The 18,021-nt window shown below is 43.2% G+C and overlaps 2 protein-coding genes and 1 long non-coding RNA gene across 57 annotated transcripts; 2 read left to right on the top strand and 1 right to left on the bottom strand.

Annotated features, from left to right (window-relative positions):
- Window positions 1-4,088: 4,088 nt before the first annotated feature.
- Window positions 4,089-6,947, top strand: LOC127535237 (uncharacterized). The gene is made up of 2 exons (XM_051952639.1): window positions 4,089-5,396; window positions 5,650-6,947. The coding sequence occupies exon 1, from the start codon at window positions 4,113-4,115 to the stop codon at window positions 5,112-5,114; it is 1,002 nt and encodes a 333-aa protein (XP_051808599.1). The 5' UTR covers window positions 4,089-4,112; the 3' UTR covers window positions 5,115-5,396; window positions 5,650-6,947.
- Window positions 6,948-6,989: 42 nt separating this feature from the next.
- On the bottom strand, window positions 6,990-9,025 carry LOC127535253 (uncharacterized). 6 transcript variants are annotated; one of them, XR_007944089.1, is made up of 3 exons: window positions 8,901-9,021; window positions 8,763-8,854; window positions 6,990-8,716 (listed from the first exon to the last, which is right to left on the bottom strand). It is a non-coding gene; the product is annotated as an uncharacterized LOC127535253 (long non-coding RNA). The 6 variants fall into 6 exon arrangements; XR_007944091.1 differs by lacking the exon at window positions 8,763-8,854 and having other exon boundaries at window positions 6,990-8,670; window positions 8,901-9,025; XR_007944086.1 differs by having other exon boundaries at window positions 6,990-8,854.
- Window positions 8,852-17,415, top strand: LOC110945740 (potassium voltage-gated channel subfamily A member 1-like). 50 transcript variants are annotated; one of them, XM_051952366.1, is made up of 5 exons: window positions 8,852-9,348; window positions 9,588-16,395; window positions 16,483-16,530; window positions 16,675-16,716; window positions 16,756-17,415. In XM_051952366.1, exon 2 carries the CDS (start codon window positions 9,702-9,704, stop codon window positions 11,190-11,192), a length of 1,491 nt encoding a protein of 496 aa, XP_051808326.1. In that variant the 5' UTR covers window positions 8,852-9,348; window positions 9,588-9,701; the 3' UTR covers window positions 11,193-16,395; window positions 16,483-16,530; window positions 16,675-16,716; window positions 16,756-17,415. The 50 variants fall into 50 exon arrangements, with proteins under 50 accessions (XP_051808326.1, XP_051808333.1, XP_051808382.1 ...); XM_051952373.1 differs by adding an exon at window positions 16,732-16,755 and having other exon boundaries at window positions 9,588-16,572; window positions 16,675-16,698; window positions 16,813-17,415; XM_051952422.1 differs by lacking the exons at window positions 16,483-16,530; window positions 16,675-16,716 and having other exon boundaries at window positions 16,756-16,803; window positions 16,846-17,415.
- Window positions 17,416-18,021: the final 606 nt, after the last annotated feature.

Raw genomic sequence — 18,021 nt, 5'->3', positions numbered from 1 at the left:
CCGGGGTCTCCTCTGGAACACATGCCGGCCTATATGGGTAAGAACAAAACATTACATTAGCTATAATAACACATCACCCGTCCTGAAACCTTGGTTAAAACTAATAGGTCACATTTTAAATGTTAGTTCAAGAGTCTGTAACAATAAGTCATTCACTGATTTAAAGATCAGTAAGTAGCTAAGTCACACACTAAAAGCATTGTGAATAGAAATATTATTCCCGCATTCAGTGAGCAGTTTCTGCAGGAGCTCACTTTTCTCTGCCACTCCGTTTATTATTTTGTCTGGTAAGTAAATGGTGGCTATTTGGACTCCAAAGGCTAGCTAGCACTGTGCTAACAGGCTAGCTAACGCTGTGCTGAATTAACTCACTTTAACCAAATTGACATTTTCACCAAAGCATCAACAAGTACCAAACATAACTTACTTGCACGTCACTCCTCCCCTAACGCTGCTCGTGCTTGTGCCTGGGATGGAAAGTTCTGGACTCTTTCCAGAAACTTCTCCCGAGCGACCGCCAAATAAATCAGTTGTTTTCATGTTTGTTGTTGCGTGGTCTTGAAGGGATTTTCTCTTTTTGTCCTCAGCTTCTCAGCGCCACCTTTTTGTTTTTGGGATTTTTTTTTCCATATTTTGCACCGACTCGCATCCATCCAAAGCTGCCGTTAGATGTCCGTCTCCTCTGTGTGTGATTGACAGGTGACGGCAGCTGCAGAGTGAGGGAGTGGGTGGGACTTAAGCGCCGCAGGGATGAAATGTGATTGGTTATCAGCAGCAATCACAGGTAAACCAGCCTATGGTATCAGGAGCTGTCCAGCTGTCAGCCCAGCCTCCTTGTGGAGCGGACCATAGCGCTGTTGGCGGTGTCCCGCTAGACCTTTTTGTTCTCGTGGTCCGACCGGGCCACAGCCGCATCGGCCCCCCGGGGATATGCCCGGTATCCCCGAACGTCAGTCCACCCCTGCATGGTGGTCCAGATGTTCTAACCCTTCTCTTTTTGTCCTACTCTGTAGCCACTTTGGGTTCTGTCTCGTTCTGACTTTTAAAGACTCTCCTGCAGGTTTAACTCTTTTTCATTTCCATAAATCATGAATAAAACATGATTTATGCACCAACCAGTGTTCTTCCTGCTGCTCAGCATCCAGCAGGGTTCTACATGAGCACATGTTCTACGGAGAACCCACAGAACAGACCTGATCCACAGAACCATGTGTTCCATCAGCACAATTCAAATTTAGGTTTCAGGAATCTGTTCAGAAAAGCTGATAGTCCAGAAAGCAAAAATAGTTCAGAGACACCCTCACCCCTTCATCTATCCTCACCCCTTCATCTATCCTCACCCCTTCATCTGTCCTCACCCCTTCATCTATCCTCACCCCTTCATCTGTCCTCACCCCTTCATCTATCCTCACCCCTTCATCTATCCTCACCCTTCATCTGTCCTCACCCCTTCATCTGTCCTCACCCCTTCATCTGTCCTCGCCCCTTCATTTAAACTCACCCCTTCATCTGTCCTCACCCCTTCATCTGTCCTCACCCTTTCATCTATCCTCACCCTTTCATCTATCCTCACCCCTTCATCTGTCCTCACCCCTTCATCTATCCTCACCCTTCATCTGTCCTCACCCTTTCATCTATCCTCACCCCTTCATCTATCCTCACCCCTTCATCTATCCTCACCCCTTCATCTATCCTCACCCTTTCATCTATCCTCACCCCTTCATCTATCCTCACCCCTTCATCTGTCCTCACCCCTTCATCTGTCCTCACCCCTTCATTTATTGATAATTGGAGCTCTTTTTGGGGAAAACCTGGTCTGATTAGGAGAGACGGCATCCATCCCACTTTGGCTGGTGCAGCTCTCATTTCTAGGAACATGGCTGATTTTATTAGTACTCCTAAAGCATGACAACCCAGAGTTAAGACCAGGATGCAGAGCTGTAGTCTTATACACCTCTCTGCAGTTTCCTCACAGCTGTCACCCTCCAGTAATTCAGTTAATTCAGTTAATTTTATTGAGACTGTGTCTGTCCCCCGACCACCAAAATTCAATAAATTAATCAAATCAAAAATATACAAAGAAATAGTAACCACAAAAATTTAATAAAAATTAATACCACTATTTCAACAGAGCAAAGAGACAGGAAAATTAAATGTGGTCTGTTAAATATTAGATCTCTCTCGTCTAAATCTCTGCTAGTAAATGAGTTGATAACTGATCACCAGATTGATTTGTTCTGTTTGACTGAAACCTGGTTGCAGCAGGAAGAATTTGTTAGCCTAAACGAATCAACTCCCCCTAGTCATATTAACTGTCATATTCCTGGAATCACAGGCCGAGGAGGAGGAGTAGCAGCAATCTACCATTCTAGTTTAAAATTGAACCAGAGGCCTAAACCTGATTACAGCTCATTTGAAAATCTCACTCTTAGTCTCTCTCATCCAAATTTGAAAGCTCAGAAACCAGTTTTATTTGTTGTTATATATCGTCCTCCTGCTCCTTATTCTGAGTTTTTATCTCAATTCTCAGACTTTTTATCTGAATTAGTGCTCAGTTCAGACAAAGTTATTATTGTGGGTGACTTTAACATTCATGTTGACGTAGACAGCGACAGCCTTACAACAGCTTTTAATTCATTATTAGACTCAACATGTAAATAAACCAACTCATAGTTTTAATCACACTCTTGACCTTGTCCTGACTTATGGCATAGAAATTGAAGAGTTAACAGTATTTCCCCAGAACCCTCTTCTTTCTGACCATTTTATGATAACATTTCAATTTAAAGTAAAGGATTGTTTAGCAGCTGAGAACAAATATCATTACAGTAGGTGTTTGTCTGACAATTCAGTATCTAAATTTAAGGAAATAATACCCTCACTGTTTACTTCAGCAACATTTACTGATAAATCAGAAGGCAATTATTATTATTTTACCCCCACAGAAGTGGATTATTATGTTAATAATGCTTCAGCCTCACTGCGTACAACTCTTGATAGTGTTGCACCTGTAAAAAAGAAAGTTCTATCTCAGAGAAGACTTGCTCCTTGGTATAATTCCCAGCTGCGGACTTTAAAGCAGGCATCCCGAAAGCTGGAAAGAAAGTGGTATTCCACTAATTCAGAGGAAGTGTATGTGGCTTGGAAAAATAGTCTAGTAATCTATAAAAAAGCTCTTCATAATGCCAGGACAACTTATTATTCATCTTTAATAGATGAGAACAAGAACAACCCTAGGTTTCTCTTTAGCACTGTAGCCAGGTTGACAAAGAGTCAGAGCTCTGTTGAACCTTGTATTCCTTTAGCTTTAACCAGTAACGACTTCATGAGCTTCTTTACACATAAAATAGTTCTGATTAGAGATAAAATTAATCTGGCCCTTCCTACAAATGTCACAGATGCTTTTGAATTGGCTGTTAGACCTGATTAATCTTTAGAATTCTTCACTCCTATATGTCTCTCTGAACTAATTTCAACAGTTTCTACATCCAAACCATCAACATGTCTTTTAGATCCTATCCCAACTAGACTCTTCAAGGAGATTTTACCTTTAATTAATTCTTCAATGTTAGATCTGATTAATCTCTCTCTAGTAACAGGCTATGTACCACAGGCTTTTAAGGTTGCTGTCATCAAACCTTTGCTTAAAAAGCCCACTTTAGATCCAGATGTGTTAGCTAACTATAGACCGATATCCAACCTACCATTTCTCTCTAAAATTCTGGAAAGAACAGTTGCAAATCAATTATGTGAACACCTACAAAGGAATAATTTGAAATGTTTCAGTCAGGCTTCAGAGTGCATCATAGCACAGAAAACAGCTCTAGTGAAAGTTACTAATGACCTTCTCATAGCATCAGATAATGGACTAGTCTCTATACTTGTTTTGTTAGATCTTAGTGCAGCGTTTGACACAATCGACCACAACATTTTATTACAGCGTCTAGAATATTCAATTGGCATTAAAGGGACAGCACTGGATTGGTTTAAATCCTACTTATCAGATAGGTTCCAGTTTGTGCATGTCAACAATAACTCTTCTGAGCAGACTAAAGTTAATCACGGAGTTCCTCAGGGTTCTGTCTTTAGGACCGATACTTTTCACATTATACATGCTTCCTTTAGGCAATATTATTAGGAAGCATTGTATTAACTTCCATTGTTATGCAGATGACACACAATTGTATTTATCTATGAAGCCAGATGAAACTGATCAGTTAGCTAGACTGCAAGATTGTCTTAAGGACATTAAAACCTGGATGACTTTTAACTTCCTACTGCTAAATTCAGACAAAACTGAAGTCATTGTATTTGGCCCCAAACATCTTAGAAACTCGCTTTCAAAGCAAATAGTTACTCTGGATGGCATCACATTGGCCTCCAGTACTACTGTGAGGAATCTTGGAGTTATTTTTGACCAGGACATGTCCTTTAACTCACACATAAAGCAAGTCTGTAGGACTTCCTTTTTTCACCTGCGTAATATTGTAAAAATCAGGAACATTCTGTCTCAGAGTGATGCAGAAAAATTAGTTCATGCTTTTGTTACTTCCAGGCTTGACTATTGCAATTCCTTATTATCGGGTTGTCCAAATAGCTCTCTCAAACATCTACAGTTGATCCAAAACGCTGCTGCCAGAGTACTGACAGGAGTTAGCAAAAGAGATCATATTTCCCCTATACTTGCTTCTCTTCACTGGCTTCCTGTTAAATCCAGAATAGAATTTAAAATCCTTCTTCTGACATATAAAGCTCTTAATAACCAATCTCCATCATATCTTAAAGATCTGATAGTACCTTATTATCCTAGTAGAACTCTTCGCTCTCAAACTGCAGGCTTACTTGTTGTTCCTAGAATTTCTAAAAGTAGAATGGGAGGCAGAGCCTTCAGTTATCAGCTCCTCTCCTGTGGAACCTGCTCCCAGTTTGGGTTCTGGAGGCAGACACCCTCTCTATTTTTAAGACCAGGCTTAAAACGTTCCTTTTTGACAAATCTTATAGTTGGGGCTGACTGGGTGACCCACAGGGGTTCGGCTTGTGTCTTCATTGCACAGCTGACTCCCTCTTGGACGTCCCTTCGTTCTGCCTCTAGTCATGCTGCTATAGGCCTATAGGCTGCTGGGGGACTTTTCTTGACGCACTGAGCCCTTCTCTATCTACCTTTACATTTAATATGTATACCGTTATTGCAGTACATTCACTCTGTTTCCCCCTGTGCTATTTCTCCGAGTGTCCCTGGTCCCAGAGCTGGATGCTTCAGATCTGCGGTCGATGTTCCACCAGCTGGTCCAGTCTCCATCATGTCCACTGTGGGATGCTGCTACTGACCTTCCACCAGCCCTCTGCTTCCAATTCCCTTTTTCCACGAGTCAACTCTGCATCGCCTTCACTATACTGTTATGCTAACTTACATACTGTTTGAATTTTACTGCTAGCTATATAAGGAGTATGTTTAATGTCAGAGCCGTACATCATAAGAGTAAACTATGAGTCAGTTTTCAATGTTAGCTTATACTTTGTCTGTGTCACATATCCTGTCATGCATGTATTCAAATGTGTGTTGTGTTTTCCTTGCTTTCTCACCCCTCCCTCTTCTCCCATCCCTCCCCCTTGCCCTCTTCTGTCCTTCTCAACCCGCCCGGCCAGCAGGCAGATGGGTCCCCCCTATTTGAGCCGGGTTCTGCTCGAGGTTTCTTCCCTGTTAAAAGGGTGTTTTTCCTGCCACTGTCGCCTTTGGGCTTGCTCTGGGGGTCAGGCATATGGGTTCTGTAAAGCGTCTTGAGACGAGTTGACTGTAATTGACGCTTTATAAATAAAATTGAGTTGAATTGAATTGAATCTATCCTCACCCCTTCATCTGTCCTCACCCCTTCATCTATCCTCACCCCTTCATCTATCCTCACCCCTTCATCTGTCCTCACCCTTTCATCTATCCTCACCCCTTCATCTATCCTCACCCCTTCATCTGTCCTCACCCCTTCATCTATCCTCACCCCTTCATCTGTCCTCACCCCTTCATCTGTCCTCACCCTTTCATCTGTCCTCACCCCTTCATCTGTCCTCACCCTTTCATCTATCCTCACCCCTTCATCTATCCTCACCCTTTCATCTATCCTCACCCTTTCATCTATCCTCACCCTTTCATCTATCCTCACCCCTTCATCTGTCCTCACCCCTTCATCTGTCCTCACCCCTTCATCTGTCCTCACCCTTTCATCTATTCTCACCCCTTCATCTATCCTCACCCCTTCATCTATCCTCACCCCTTCATCTGTCCTCACCCCTTCATCTGTCCTCACCCTTTCATCTATTCTCACCCCTTCATCTATCCTCACCCTTTCATCTATCCTCACCCTTTCATCTATCCTCACCCTTTCATCTATCCTCACCCCTTCATCTGTCCTCACCCCTTCATCTGTCCTCACCCCTTCATCTGTCCTCACCCTTTCATCTATTCTCACCCCTTCATCTATCCTCACCCCTTCATCTATCCTCACCCCTTCATCTATCCTCACCCCTTCATCTGTCCTCACCCTTTCATCTATCCTCACCCTTTCATCCATCTCTATACTCACTACATTAATAAACACTCTTGTATTGTTTCAGATTAAAGTGTTTTTACAGTTCTTAGTGTTCTACTATGAGCTTCTCCTGCAGAACCTTCTCTGGTGTTTTTTGGTCACGTGATGCTGCAGGTCCTGAAGGTCTGTTCTGGTCCACGGTTCTTCAGCAGAACCACCAGACGATCTCCTGTTTGTGGTGATTTTCTGTTCCTTCATTGGAACTTTAATGTTTGAGGTTCTGTGGAGAACAATCTTAGAATATTTGTGTTTTCTTTAGATTCATTTTTACGACCTTTTATGGAACGTTTAGACCAAAATGTTCAAATCCAACCTTTAAACGTTTCCTCTCATCAGAACCCAACGTTCTGTAGAGCTTCAGCTTTATTAGTTGGATTGTAGAACATTTATTAGAGAACATCTATTATAGAACATTTAGTATATAACATTTATTATCAACCATTTATTACAGAACATGATGGAACATTTATTATGGAACATTTAGAACAGAACATTTACTCTAGAATGTCCATTAGAGAACATTTACTACAGAACATTTATTACAGAACTTGTTTGTTTTTAAACTGTACTTTTGTAACTGTGCTTTGAGAACATTTATTGATTATTGATCTATCAGATTCTGCTGCTCTTCCTGTTACCATGGCAACACCACCATGCAAACAGCTCAGCAGCCAATCACAGCTCAGCGCTGCAGAATCTGCAGGAGAACCCTAGTGTTCTCCATAGAACCAGGCTGTACAGTGTGTCAGTGGAACCTCAGTGTTCTCCATAGAACCAGGCTGTACAGTGTGTCAGTAGAACCTCAGTGTTCTCCATAGAACCAGGCTGTACAGTGTGTCAGTAGAACCTCAGTGTTCTCCATAGAACCAGGCTGTGCAGTGTGTCAGTAGAACCTCAGTGTTCTCCATAGAACCAGGCTGTACAGTGTGTCAGTAGAACCTCAGTGTTCTCCATAGAACCAGGCTGTACAGTGTGTCAGTAGAACCTCAGTGTTCTCCATAGAACCAGGCTGTGCAGTGTGTCAGTAGAACCTCAGTGTTCTCCATAGAACCAGGCTGTGCAGTGTGTCAGTAGAACCTCAGTGTTCTCCATAGAACCAGGCTGTACAGTGTGTCAGTGGAACCTCAGTGTTCTCCATAGAACCAGGCTGTACAGTGTGTCTGTGGAACCTCAGTGTTCTCCATAGAACCAGGCTGTACAGTGTGTCTGTGGAACCTCAGTGTTCTCCGTAGAACCAGGCTGTACAGTGTGTCCGTAGAACCTCAGTGTTCTCCATAGAACCAGGCTGTACAGTGTGTCAGTAGAACCTCAGTGTTCTCCATAGAACCAGGCTGTACAGTGTGTCCGTAGAACCTCAGTGTTCTCCATAGAACCAGGCTGTACAGTGTGTCCGTAGAACCTCAGTGTTCTCCATAGAACCAGGCTGTACAGTGTGTCAGTAGAACCTCAGTGTTCTCCATAGAACCAGGCTGTACAGTGTGTCTGTAGAACCTCAGTGTTCTCCATAGAACCAGGCTGTACAGTGTGTCAGTAGAACCTCAGTGTTCTCCATAGAACCAGGCTGTACAGTGTGTCTGTAGAACCTCAGTGTTCTCCATAGAACCAGGCTGTACAGTGTGTCTGTAGAACCTCAGTGTTCTCCGTAGAACCAGGCTGTACAGTGTGTCTGTAGAACCTCAGTGTTCTCCATAGAACCAGGCTGTACAGTGTGTCAGTAGAACCTCAGTGTTCTCCGTAGAACCAGGCTGTACAGTGTGTCTGTGGAACCTCAGTGTTCTCCATAGAACCAGGCTGTACAGTGTGTCAGTAGAACCTCAGTGTTCTCCATAGAACCAGGCTGTACAGTGTGTCTGTGGAACCTCAGTGTTCTCCATAGAACCAGGCTGTACAGTGTGTCTGTAGAACCTCAGTGTTCTCCATAGAACCAGGCTGTACAGTGTGTCTGTGGAACCTCAGTGTTCTCCATAGAACCAGGCTGTACAGTGTGTCTGTGGAACCTCAGTGTTCTCCGTAGAACCAGGCTGTACAGTGTGTCTGTGGAACCTCAGTGTTCTCCATAGAACCAGGCTGTACAGTGTGTCAGTAGAACCTCAGTGTTCTCCATAGAACCAGGCTGTACAGTGTGTCTGTGGAACCTCAGTGTTCTCCATAGAACCAGGCTGTACAGTGTGTCTGTAGAACCTCAGTGTTCTCCATAGAACCAGGCTGTACAGTGTGTCTGTGGAACCTCAGTGTTCTCCATAGAACCAGGCTGTACAGTGTGTCTGTAGAACCTCAGTGTTCTCCATAGAACCAGGCTGTACAGTGTGTCTGTAGAACCTCAGTGTTCTCCATAGAACCAGGCTGTACAGTGTGTCTGCATTGCGTCGCAGCTCGCCCCTCCCTCCCTCCGTTCTGAGTCTCTCCGGTTCTGCAGCTTCTCTCCTCTTCTTGTCAGCGGCTTGTTGTTTTTGCGCAGCGGCAGAAAGACGCACTCGGAGCGGCTCGGCGCTGCGGCTCCTTCAGCTGCGTCCTTCTTCGGCTCCACAATGATTTGGACAGATCGTCGCTTCTCGCCGCCGCTCCGCTCCGTCTGCAGCCGCCTCCCGCGCCTCCTCCTCCCGCTGCGGGCTGCTGCGGTCCGCGCTGAAAGCCGAGAGGATCCGGATGTGGACCAAGACTACATAGTCTATTAATATTTCAGAGATACTGTAAAGCGATATCAGCGTGAACAGGAGGCGGTGGGCGGCCGAAGGACGACGGAACGCGTTTCCAGCTCTGAACTCAGGTACCGTTTCTCCTCATTTGATCAGAGAGGCTGCTGAGGTTCTGGTTCGGTTCGGGTGAATGTGTAGAATCTGTATGTGCCTCTAACGGAGGGAAACTGTCGCTGGTGCGCGCAAAGCGGCGGCGCAGTGAACTTGATGTATGCGGTAAAAATGAGCAGCTGCAGCGCTGCATGTTTTTCTGCTGCATCTCTGCAGAGACTCGGAGCTGCTCAGACTGGATGTGTTTTATCCTCTGCAGGTGATGAAGAGCTGAAGGAGATGATAGTGATGATGATGAAGGAGCAGGAGGCTCTACTCAGCTCTTAGGAGCTTCTGATCTCCAGCTGAACCTCCACCCTCCACCAGCAGCAGGATGACCGTGGTGTCCACAGAGAACATGGACGAGACCTCCACCCTCCCGGGTCACCCTCAGGACCCGTATCCGCCCGACGACGACCACGACGACCACGACTGCTGCGAGCGCGTCGTCATCAACATCTCGGGGCTTCGCTTCGAGACGCAGCTCAAGACGTTGGCTCAGTTTCCGGAGACGCTGCTCGGGAACCCCAAGAAGAGGATGCGCTACTTCGACCCGCTACGGAACGAGTACTTCTTCGACCGGAACCGGCCCAGCTTCGACGCCATCCTGTATTATTACCAGTCAGGGGGTCGGCTGAGGAGGCCGGTCAACGTTCCACTGGATATGTTCTCAGAGGAGATTAAGTTCTACGAGCTCGGCGCCGAGGCCATGGAGAAGTTCCGTGAGGATGAGGGGTTCATCCGGGAGGAGGAGCGACCACTTCCGGAGAAGGAGTTCCAGCGGCAGATCTGGCTCCTGTTCGAGCATCCAGAGAGTTCTGGTCCGGCCCGGGGGATCGCCATTGTGTCGGTGATGGTTATTCTTATTTCTATCGTCATATTTTGTTTGGAGACGTTGCCGGAGCTGAAGGAGGACCCCAGCTACCGGATGCAGACGGTGGGAAACACCACCGTGCTTTACAAACCCAACGTCCTCACAGACCCTTTCTTCGTGGTAGAGACGCTCTGCATCATCTGGTTCTCCTTTGAGCTGATAGTTCGGTTCTTTGCGTGTCCCAGTAAGGCGGCGTTCTTTAAGAACATGATGAACTCCATCGACATCGTGGCCATCATCCCGTACTTCATCACTCTGGGCACCGAGCTGGCCGACGACCAGGAGAACCGAGAGGGGAAAGGCGGCGGCGAACAGGCCACGTCTCTGGCTATTCTCAGGGTCATCCGCCTGGTCCGGGTCTTCCGGATCTTCAAGTTGTCCCGCCACTCCAAGGGGCTCCAGATCCTGGGCCAGACTCTGAAGGCCAGCATGAGGGAGCTGGGGCTGCTCATCTTCTTCCTCTTCATTGGAGTCATCCTCTTCTCCAGCGCCGTCTACTTCGCCGAGGCCGAGGAGAAGGAGTCCTTCTTCACCAGCATCCCGGACGCCTTCTGGTGGGCCGTGGTCTCCATGACGACGGTCGGTTACGGGGACATGTACCCCGTCACCATCGGAGGGAAGATCGTGGGTTCGCTGTGTGCCATCGCCGGCGTGTTGACCATCGCGCTGCCGGTTCCGGTCATCGTGTCCAACTTCAACTACTTCTACCACCGGGAGACGGAGGGCGAGGAGCAGGCCCAGCTGCTCAACGTCAGCAACCAGAACCTGGCGTCCGACACCAACTCCAGCCGGCGCAGCTCGTCGGTCGTCAGCAAGTCGGAGTACATGGAGATCGACGAGGACATGAACAACAGCATCGACAACTTTAGGGAAGCCAACCTCAGAACTGCCAACTGCACAGCGCCGAGCCAGAACTGCGTGAACAAGACGAAGCTGCTCACCGACGTGTGAGGCGGCAGCAACGCTCCTGTAAATATGTAGAAATACCCGGATGCTTTACTCCTACTGGTGCATTCGACTCTCTCTGCATCCGTTCAGACGTGTGAAGACTTTCCGTTGATGTTATTCAGAGATTTGTTTGGCAATAGCACAAAGATGAGCAGGTGTTTTTGATGAATTACTCTCTAAATTTAGTGACTTGTGCCCTCGAATTCTCTCCCTAAATTAAAGGAACTCCTCTGATCTAGAGTCGCTTCAACCTAAACTGCCATTTTTCGGCAGAAATATTCTCTACAACAGACCCGACGGAGTTCCCCTTTAACAGCAATAGCACTGCCACTTTGCACCGAGATACTTCAGATAGAAGCGCTTCAAACGGTTTGCAGACGAGCCGGTCAGCGATGCAAGTTTAACGTGATGCAGGTTTATTTAGCGGCACTTTCCAATGACAAGATGATTTATTGCACTTTAAAAACAGGCATTAGAAGCAGCTGCAGGATTTACAGAGAACAAAGCAGGAAGGGATCGTTACTTTACTCAAATATCTGCATCAGAAATGATCAGAAAACTGTGAAAAACGTTGATCAGTTTCCTCGGATGTCTCGTTTCATCCAAAGAGAGAAAGAAAATGGAAAATATTTTAGTGTTTTTACTGAAATGTTCTTTCACCCTCCTGTTGTCTTCATTTACAGGCACCAAAAGATATTGTTTCCTTGTGTGGGAAGTATACAAAAAACCAGCAGAAAAAAATCCCCTAAATTTCAGAAAATTTGCAAAAATCTTCAGGAAGAAAATTCTAATAATTCCTTAAGTTTCCCTTAAAAGTTTTATTTAAAAAAAAAAAAAAACTAATTTGGCAAGAAAATTCTTGTAAATATTTAAAAAAAAATGAGTAAAAATCTTCCAAAAAAATCCTATAAATATCTAAAGTGATTACATATATATATATATATATATATATATATATATATATATATATATATCAGTAAAACTTCTCAGATTTTCTTAAGAAAATTCACAAAAACATCAACCAAAATCCAAGGAAATTCGCTGGATTTTAGTTGATTTTTTTTGCGAATGTTCTTCAGAAACATTTTAATTTTTTCTACCAAAATATCTTCAAAGTTTTCCTAAAAATGTGGACATCAGCAGTTTCACAGTTAAAATCAGTTTTTTTCCCACATTTTCAAACTTTAAAAATTTGAGCCGCAGAACGACACGAGGGTCAAACTGAATAACTGACGGCAATTAATTGTTGGTTCCAGTTTTTAAAAGCAGAATAAGTGGAGCTACTTTTACTATTTGTGGGGACAATTTACTAATTAGCCGATAATTTATCAAACCTGCCAGACTTTGTGTGTCAGACTCAGATTTCAGGATCGAGGAACAAACGAAGCCCGGTTGAGTTGGAGTTTCACCTCCTGCTGGATTCCAGGTGGAGGTCAGGTGTGTTCTTCTGGGACGTTCTTCAGGCACCTTAAAGGATTCCTCCACGCAACGCTCCTTTATACCAACGCATGTGGAGACTCTTCTCTTATATCGGCATGCACAAGACGTTACCTCATTTGGATTTTTTTTTGCATTTTTTCTTCTTCGTCGTCCTTCATCTCCTCATCGGTTTTCACCAAAGTGCACTGGCTGTTTGTTCCGTTAAGTGTTGAATGTTTAAGGGAACAGGAACTCCACCTTTACGAAGATCATGGCATGTCCAAATACTAAAGCATTAAGGCCTAATAATTAGCTCCGTGGCTTAGCTACGTATACTCAATGCATGACAGTGTCAGTATTAATGCCTGCAGTCGTGGAGGGACTCTGGAGGACGAAGGTGAGGATGACGATGATCCTCATTACTGTCGACGGGATGCATGACGGAGCCGGAGGGGACAAATCTGCTAGAATAAAACACACAAAAAAAACGGAATCAAGGAAAAAAAAACCCTGAAGAGACGATTTGAGGATCTCCTTTAAAAAAGACTTTCTCTGTTAAAGCTGTGATCTGTGATGATGGAGTGCATGGGTCATCTCTGTGTTTTCATTTCAACCTTTAATCTGTTCGAGAAGGAAGGCAGGAGTGTTTATCAGACTTCACAGGTGTATCTAAAGCTAGCTTCCAGTGCCTTGAACCCCGTCTGACGATAGAATCGACTAAAGTGCCTCAGATGCGACAGAGAGCTGAACTTCTGGAACTGAACAGAATTTATTCAGTAGTTTTTTTAAACCGGTTCTGGGTGGAGACACACAGCGGCAGAACAGACAGAAAACGCCAAATATAGGTCGTCTGTTGTCTGATATCTGCAGGTTCTTCAGTTTTCTGGTGTTCCTCCTCAATGTTCTCGCCAAATATTGTTTGGAAATTAGAGAAATGTAGTTTCACGCTGCAGAAACTGAATCTTTCATGAGAATGGAGCTGAAATGAAGCAGCAGAAGTAGATCTGAACTGAGCTGCTTCTGGTTCTAATGAGGGTTCAGCTGTTGGTCCATCTTAGATTAACTACATGTTCAGTATATTAGCTCTGGATTAGCCAAAGAAGCTAACTGATAGAAATGCCCAAAGCACTGCTGTGTGTTAGCAGCTGTGGCTAACGATACAGAAAACATCCTGTTGGATTAGCTGTGGAAGCTAACTAGCTAACCAGGCTACCCGAGTCTACACAGAACAAAATATGCAAATTATTCAGCAGATTAGCAGCTTTAGCTTCCTAGTTAAAAAGCATGTAGTCCAAACTAAACCAGACTCAGAAAGAAGCTCCTTGGATTAACTTTGGAGTCGGTAGTAGCCAGTTAGCGGTGTGGCTAACGCCACCACGATCTTCTAATTGGTAGGCTAATGGAGTTAGCTTCAGACAGGACGCAGCTACACGAAAAAAATACCAGTTTTCCTTTAATCCTCCTGCTGTCTTCATTTACCGGCACCAAAGAATATTGTTTCCTTGTCTGAAAAAAATCCAAAAATTCAGCAAAAAAACTCGCCAAATGTCAAAAAATTTGCAAAAATCTTCCAAAAAAAATCCTAAAGAAATCTAAAGTGATTACATATATATCACAACAACTTTTAATATTATCTTTAAGAACATTTTTTATAAGTTTTTTTCCACCAAATATGTTGAAAATGGGGCTATCAAAAGTTTCACTGTAAAAATATATTTTTTTCCACATTTTCAAACTTTAAATTTGCAAAACTTTCAGGAAGAAAATTCCTAAAAGTCATTTGAAATTTCCCTTAGAAATTTTATTTAAAAATCCCCCAAACTTGGTAAGAACATTCTTGTAAATTACTTTTAAAAAATGAGTGAAAATCTTCCAAAAAATCCAGAAAAATATCTGAAGTGTTTACATATATATCAGAAAAACTTATAATTTCTTTTTTTTTTTTTAAAGATTTTTACTCATTTTTTGAAAATATTTACACAATTTTCTTGTCAAATTTAGGGATTTTTTTTTTAGAACTTGTAAGGGAAACTTTTAAGGAATTATTGGAATTTTCTTCTTGAAGGTTTTGCAAATTTTCAGAAATTTGGGGAATTTTTTTTTGCTGATTTGTTGAATTTGTTTTAGACAAAACCAGTATTTTTTGGTGCCTGTAAATGAGGACAGCAGGAGGGCTAAAAGCAGTAAAAATGGAGAAAATGAGCCTTTAATTGAGTGTCACAGGAGGAGATGCAGCTCTGTGCTGAGGCTGGCTGGATGTTTGTGCAGAGATGATGGATCTGACCTCAGCGTTTCTCTGCAGAACATCACCACAGGCATTAGTCACTCTGCAGCCAGAAAATGGCTGCTGTGTGCTCCTCACTGCAGCTCCAGAGTTCAGGAACAAACGCTCCGTCCTCCCATCAGCCACTTAGTTTACTGGTTTATTTAGTGTTTAACCAGTTAGTTTACTGGTTTATTTAGTGTTTAACCAGTTAGTTTACTGGTTTATTTCGTATTCCTGGACACTGACAGACATTTATCTTGTGTGAAGCTTTAAATGAAGGATTTTCTGCAGTTTTTCGAGCTAAATGTCTGGAGCTGATGGAATACTTTAGTTTTCCATCATAAACCTAAATGAGGTTTACGTTCTTGGTGATCTGTTAAAAACATTCAGAGTCAGATGTTGATGGTTCAGATTCTCTTGGTTTAATCCGGAATCAGAATCCAGCTCTGAGTTTCCTCCAGTTCTGGTGGTAAAATGGAATTCTAGAAACCTTTTTGGATCGGTAAGGCTCTAATTATCCCGCTAAGTTCAGCCAAAGCGTCGGTTTTATTTGTGAAACGTTCTCCATCATATGATAGACAGGAAAACAAACTTTTCTGTTTCCACGAGTCGCTGGTAAAAGTTCAATTTCTCCTTCATGATTCCACATTTCAGCGTCGGTTTTAGCTTCATCTTCTTGATCTACTGAGCCGTGTGTCACCAACCACAACCTGTTTCCTGAGCTGCTGCTGAAATCAAAAATCCCTTTAATGAACGTTTCAGAGCTAAATAAATCAGAGGCCGTGAAGGAGCAAAATTTACAATTCCACATTTTTTAGAGGTAAAACCACAAAGAAGAAGAGGTAATAGTGGAGATGGTGGGGAACATCTTCAGCTCGTTGTGCTTTCAGGTTCTGTTTGTTGGTTTTTAAGGGACCAAACCAGCTTCTACTTCATCAGATCTTCAGCTCAAACGATCAGAGAACCACAGGACAGAAGAAACCCAGTTAGGTTCTAAAACTGCCGTCAATCAGAGTCCGTTTACAAGCTTCCTACTGCCCGTCCAAACCGACCAATCAGCGAGGTTATCGGTGATCGATCGGCTTTGAGCTGCAGATCAAACGTTTAAATCGGTTTTTATTTCAGCTTCTCTCAGAAAAACTCCTCAAAACATTGTTATTGTTCTACAGAGTTCCTCAGCCTGGTTCTGATCCACTGAAAGATCAAACAGCCTCTTAGAGAACCTGAGGAGCATTAATGGAAGAACCTGAGGAGCTTAAACCTCTATCCATCTGCAGCAGCTTCATCCAACAATCAGAAGCCAACAGGACTTTAATCAGATCTTTAACGACTGTTCCAGGTCCTTCCATCAGGCTGCTGGTTCTAACAAACAGTTTAATAACAGAACGATTGATTATTAGATTATTTAAAACATTAGAACTCTGGTTCTGATCTTTAAAATCAACAAATTCAGCTTACAGAGAAATGGAAGGAACCGGCTGAGGAACCACCACAGAGATGAAGATGATGATGATGATGAAGGTTAGGATGATGATGATGATGATGATGATGAAGGTGATGATGATGATGATGATGATAATGAAGGTTATGATGATGATGATGATGAAGGTTATGATGATGATGATGATGGTTATGATGATGATGATGATGATGAAGGTAATGAAGGTTATGATGATGATGATGGTGATGATGATGAAGGTTAGGATGATGATGATGAAGATGATGATGATGGTTATGATGATGAAGATAATGAAGGTTATGATGATGATGATGAAGGTTATGATGATGATGATGATGAAGGTTATGATGATGAAGATAATGAAGGTTATGATGATGATGATGGTGATGATGATGAAGGTTATGATGATGAAGATAATGAAGGTTATGATGATGATGATGAAGGTTATGATGATGATGATGATGATGAAGGTAATGAAGGTTATGATGATGATGATGGTGATGATGATGAAGGTTAGGATGATGATGATGAAGATGATGATGATGGTTATGATGATGAAGATAATGATGGTTATGATGATGATGATGGTTATGATGATGAAGATGATGAAGAGTTTAGAGATATTTCTGGATCTCCTGAACCAGATGAACTTCATGATTCCAACCTGAACTTAAAGCTGCTGATAAATATTTTGGATTCGTACGAACACAGACAATGTTCTAAAAAGGTTTTTTTCCAGTCAGACGGACCTCGTTTAGCTTTATTTCTGTTTTAAAAGTGTTTTTTTTTCCAGTCAGACGGACCTCGTTTAGCTTTATTTCTGTTTTAAAAGTGTTTTTTTTTCCAGTCAGACGGACCTCATTTAGCTTTCTTTGTGTGTTTTCTCAGTCAGAAGCCAAAGTGTGAGGAATGAGATCAGACCCGTTTCCCTCCTGGATTCATTCCCATCCCAGCGTTTCGTTGGTTTTCTGGTTTTTCTGCTGCAGGATCCAGTGTTTGTCGTGTTGCTGAGGGTCGAGGGTTAAATCATGTCCATCTCATCATATTACAGCAGTTTAATAAATTTTGAAAGATGAAACTTTCCTGTTCTGTTAAATGTGTGTTTGATTCCGCGCTGGTTTAATCGTGTGAAGCAGAACTTTATTCTGTTCATGTTTTGCAGACGATGGACTGCTTTCTGTTTGTTAATGAAGAACCAGCAGATCACTGGTGAAGAGTTCAACCAATCAGCATCTGTCCTCTGAGTTCAGCCAATGTATTGGTATTCCATCCTGTAGTTTCCTGCCACAGCGCCCTCTAGAGGTGGTAGTGATCGTGGCAGCAGAGAGGAGGACAGGACGTTAAACCTCCCGGTGTTTCACCTGAACTGGTTCTTTATTTCGGTCATTTTGACCCCAGAGGTTTTTATTTTGGTCGTTTTGACTCCAGAACTTCTTTATTTCTTCTTCTTCAGGTCAGAATGTTTCCTCTTTGAACTTCTAATCGTCTCAGCAGGTTTAAAATCTGGACATCCTGCTCAGCACCCTTATTTTATTTTACAGCTTTAATTTTAATAACTGATTCCCACATAAAGGTCAGATTATTACTGCTCTCATCACGTTTTCCTTCTCCTGTGTGTGTAAATAAAGCCGTGGAGGAAACACTGAAGGCCTCCAAATGAGACACTGAGCTGGTCGGGAACAGAATGG

The sequence above is a fragment of the Acanthochromis polyacanthus genome, chromosome 1, assembly GCF_021347895.1.
Source record: "Acanthochromis polyacanthus isolate Apoly-LR-REF ecotype Palm Island chromosome 1, KAUST_Apoly_ChrSc, whole genome shotgun sequence".
In the NCBI taxonomy this organism is placed as follows: Eukaryota; Metazoa; Chordata; class Actinopteri; family Pomacentridae; genus Acanthochromis; species Acanthochromis polyacanthus.
This window is presented reverse-complemented; position numbering and strand designations above follow the sequence as displayed.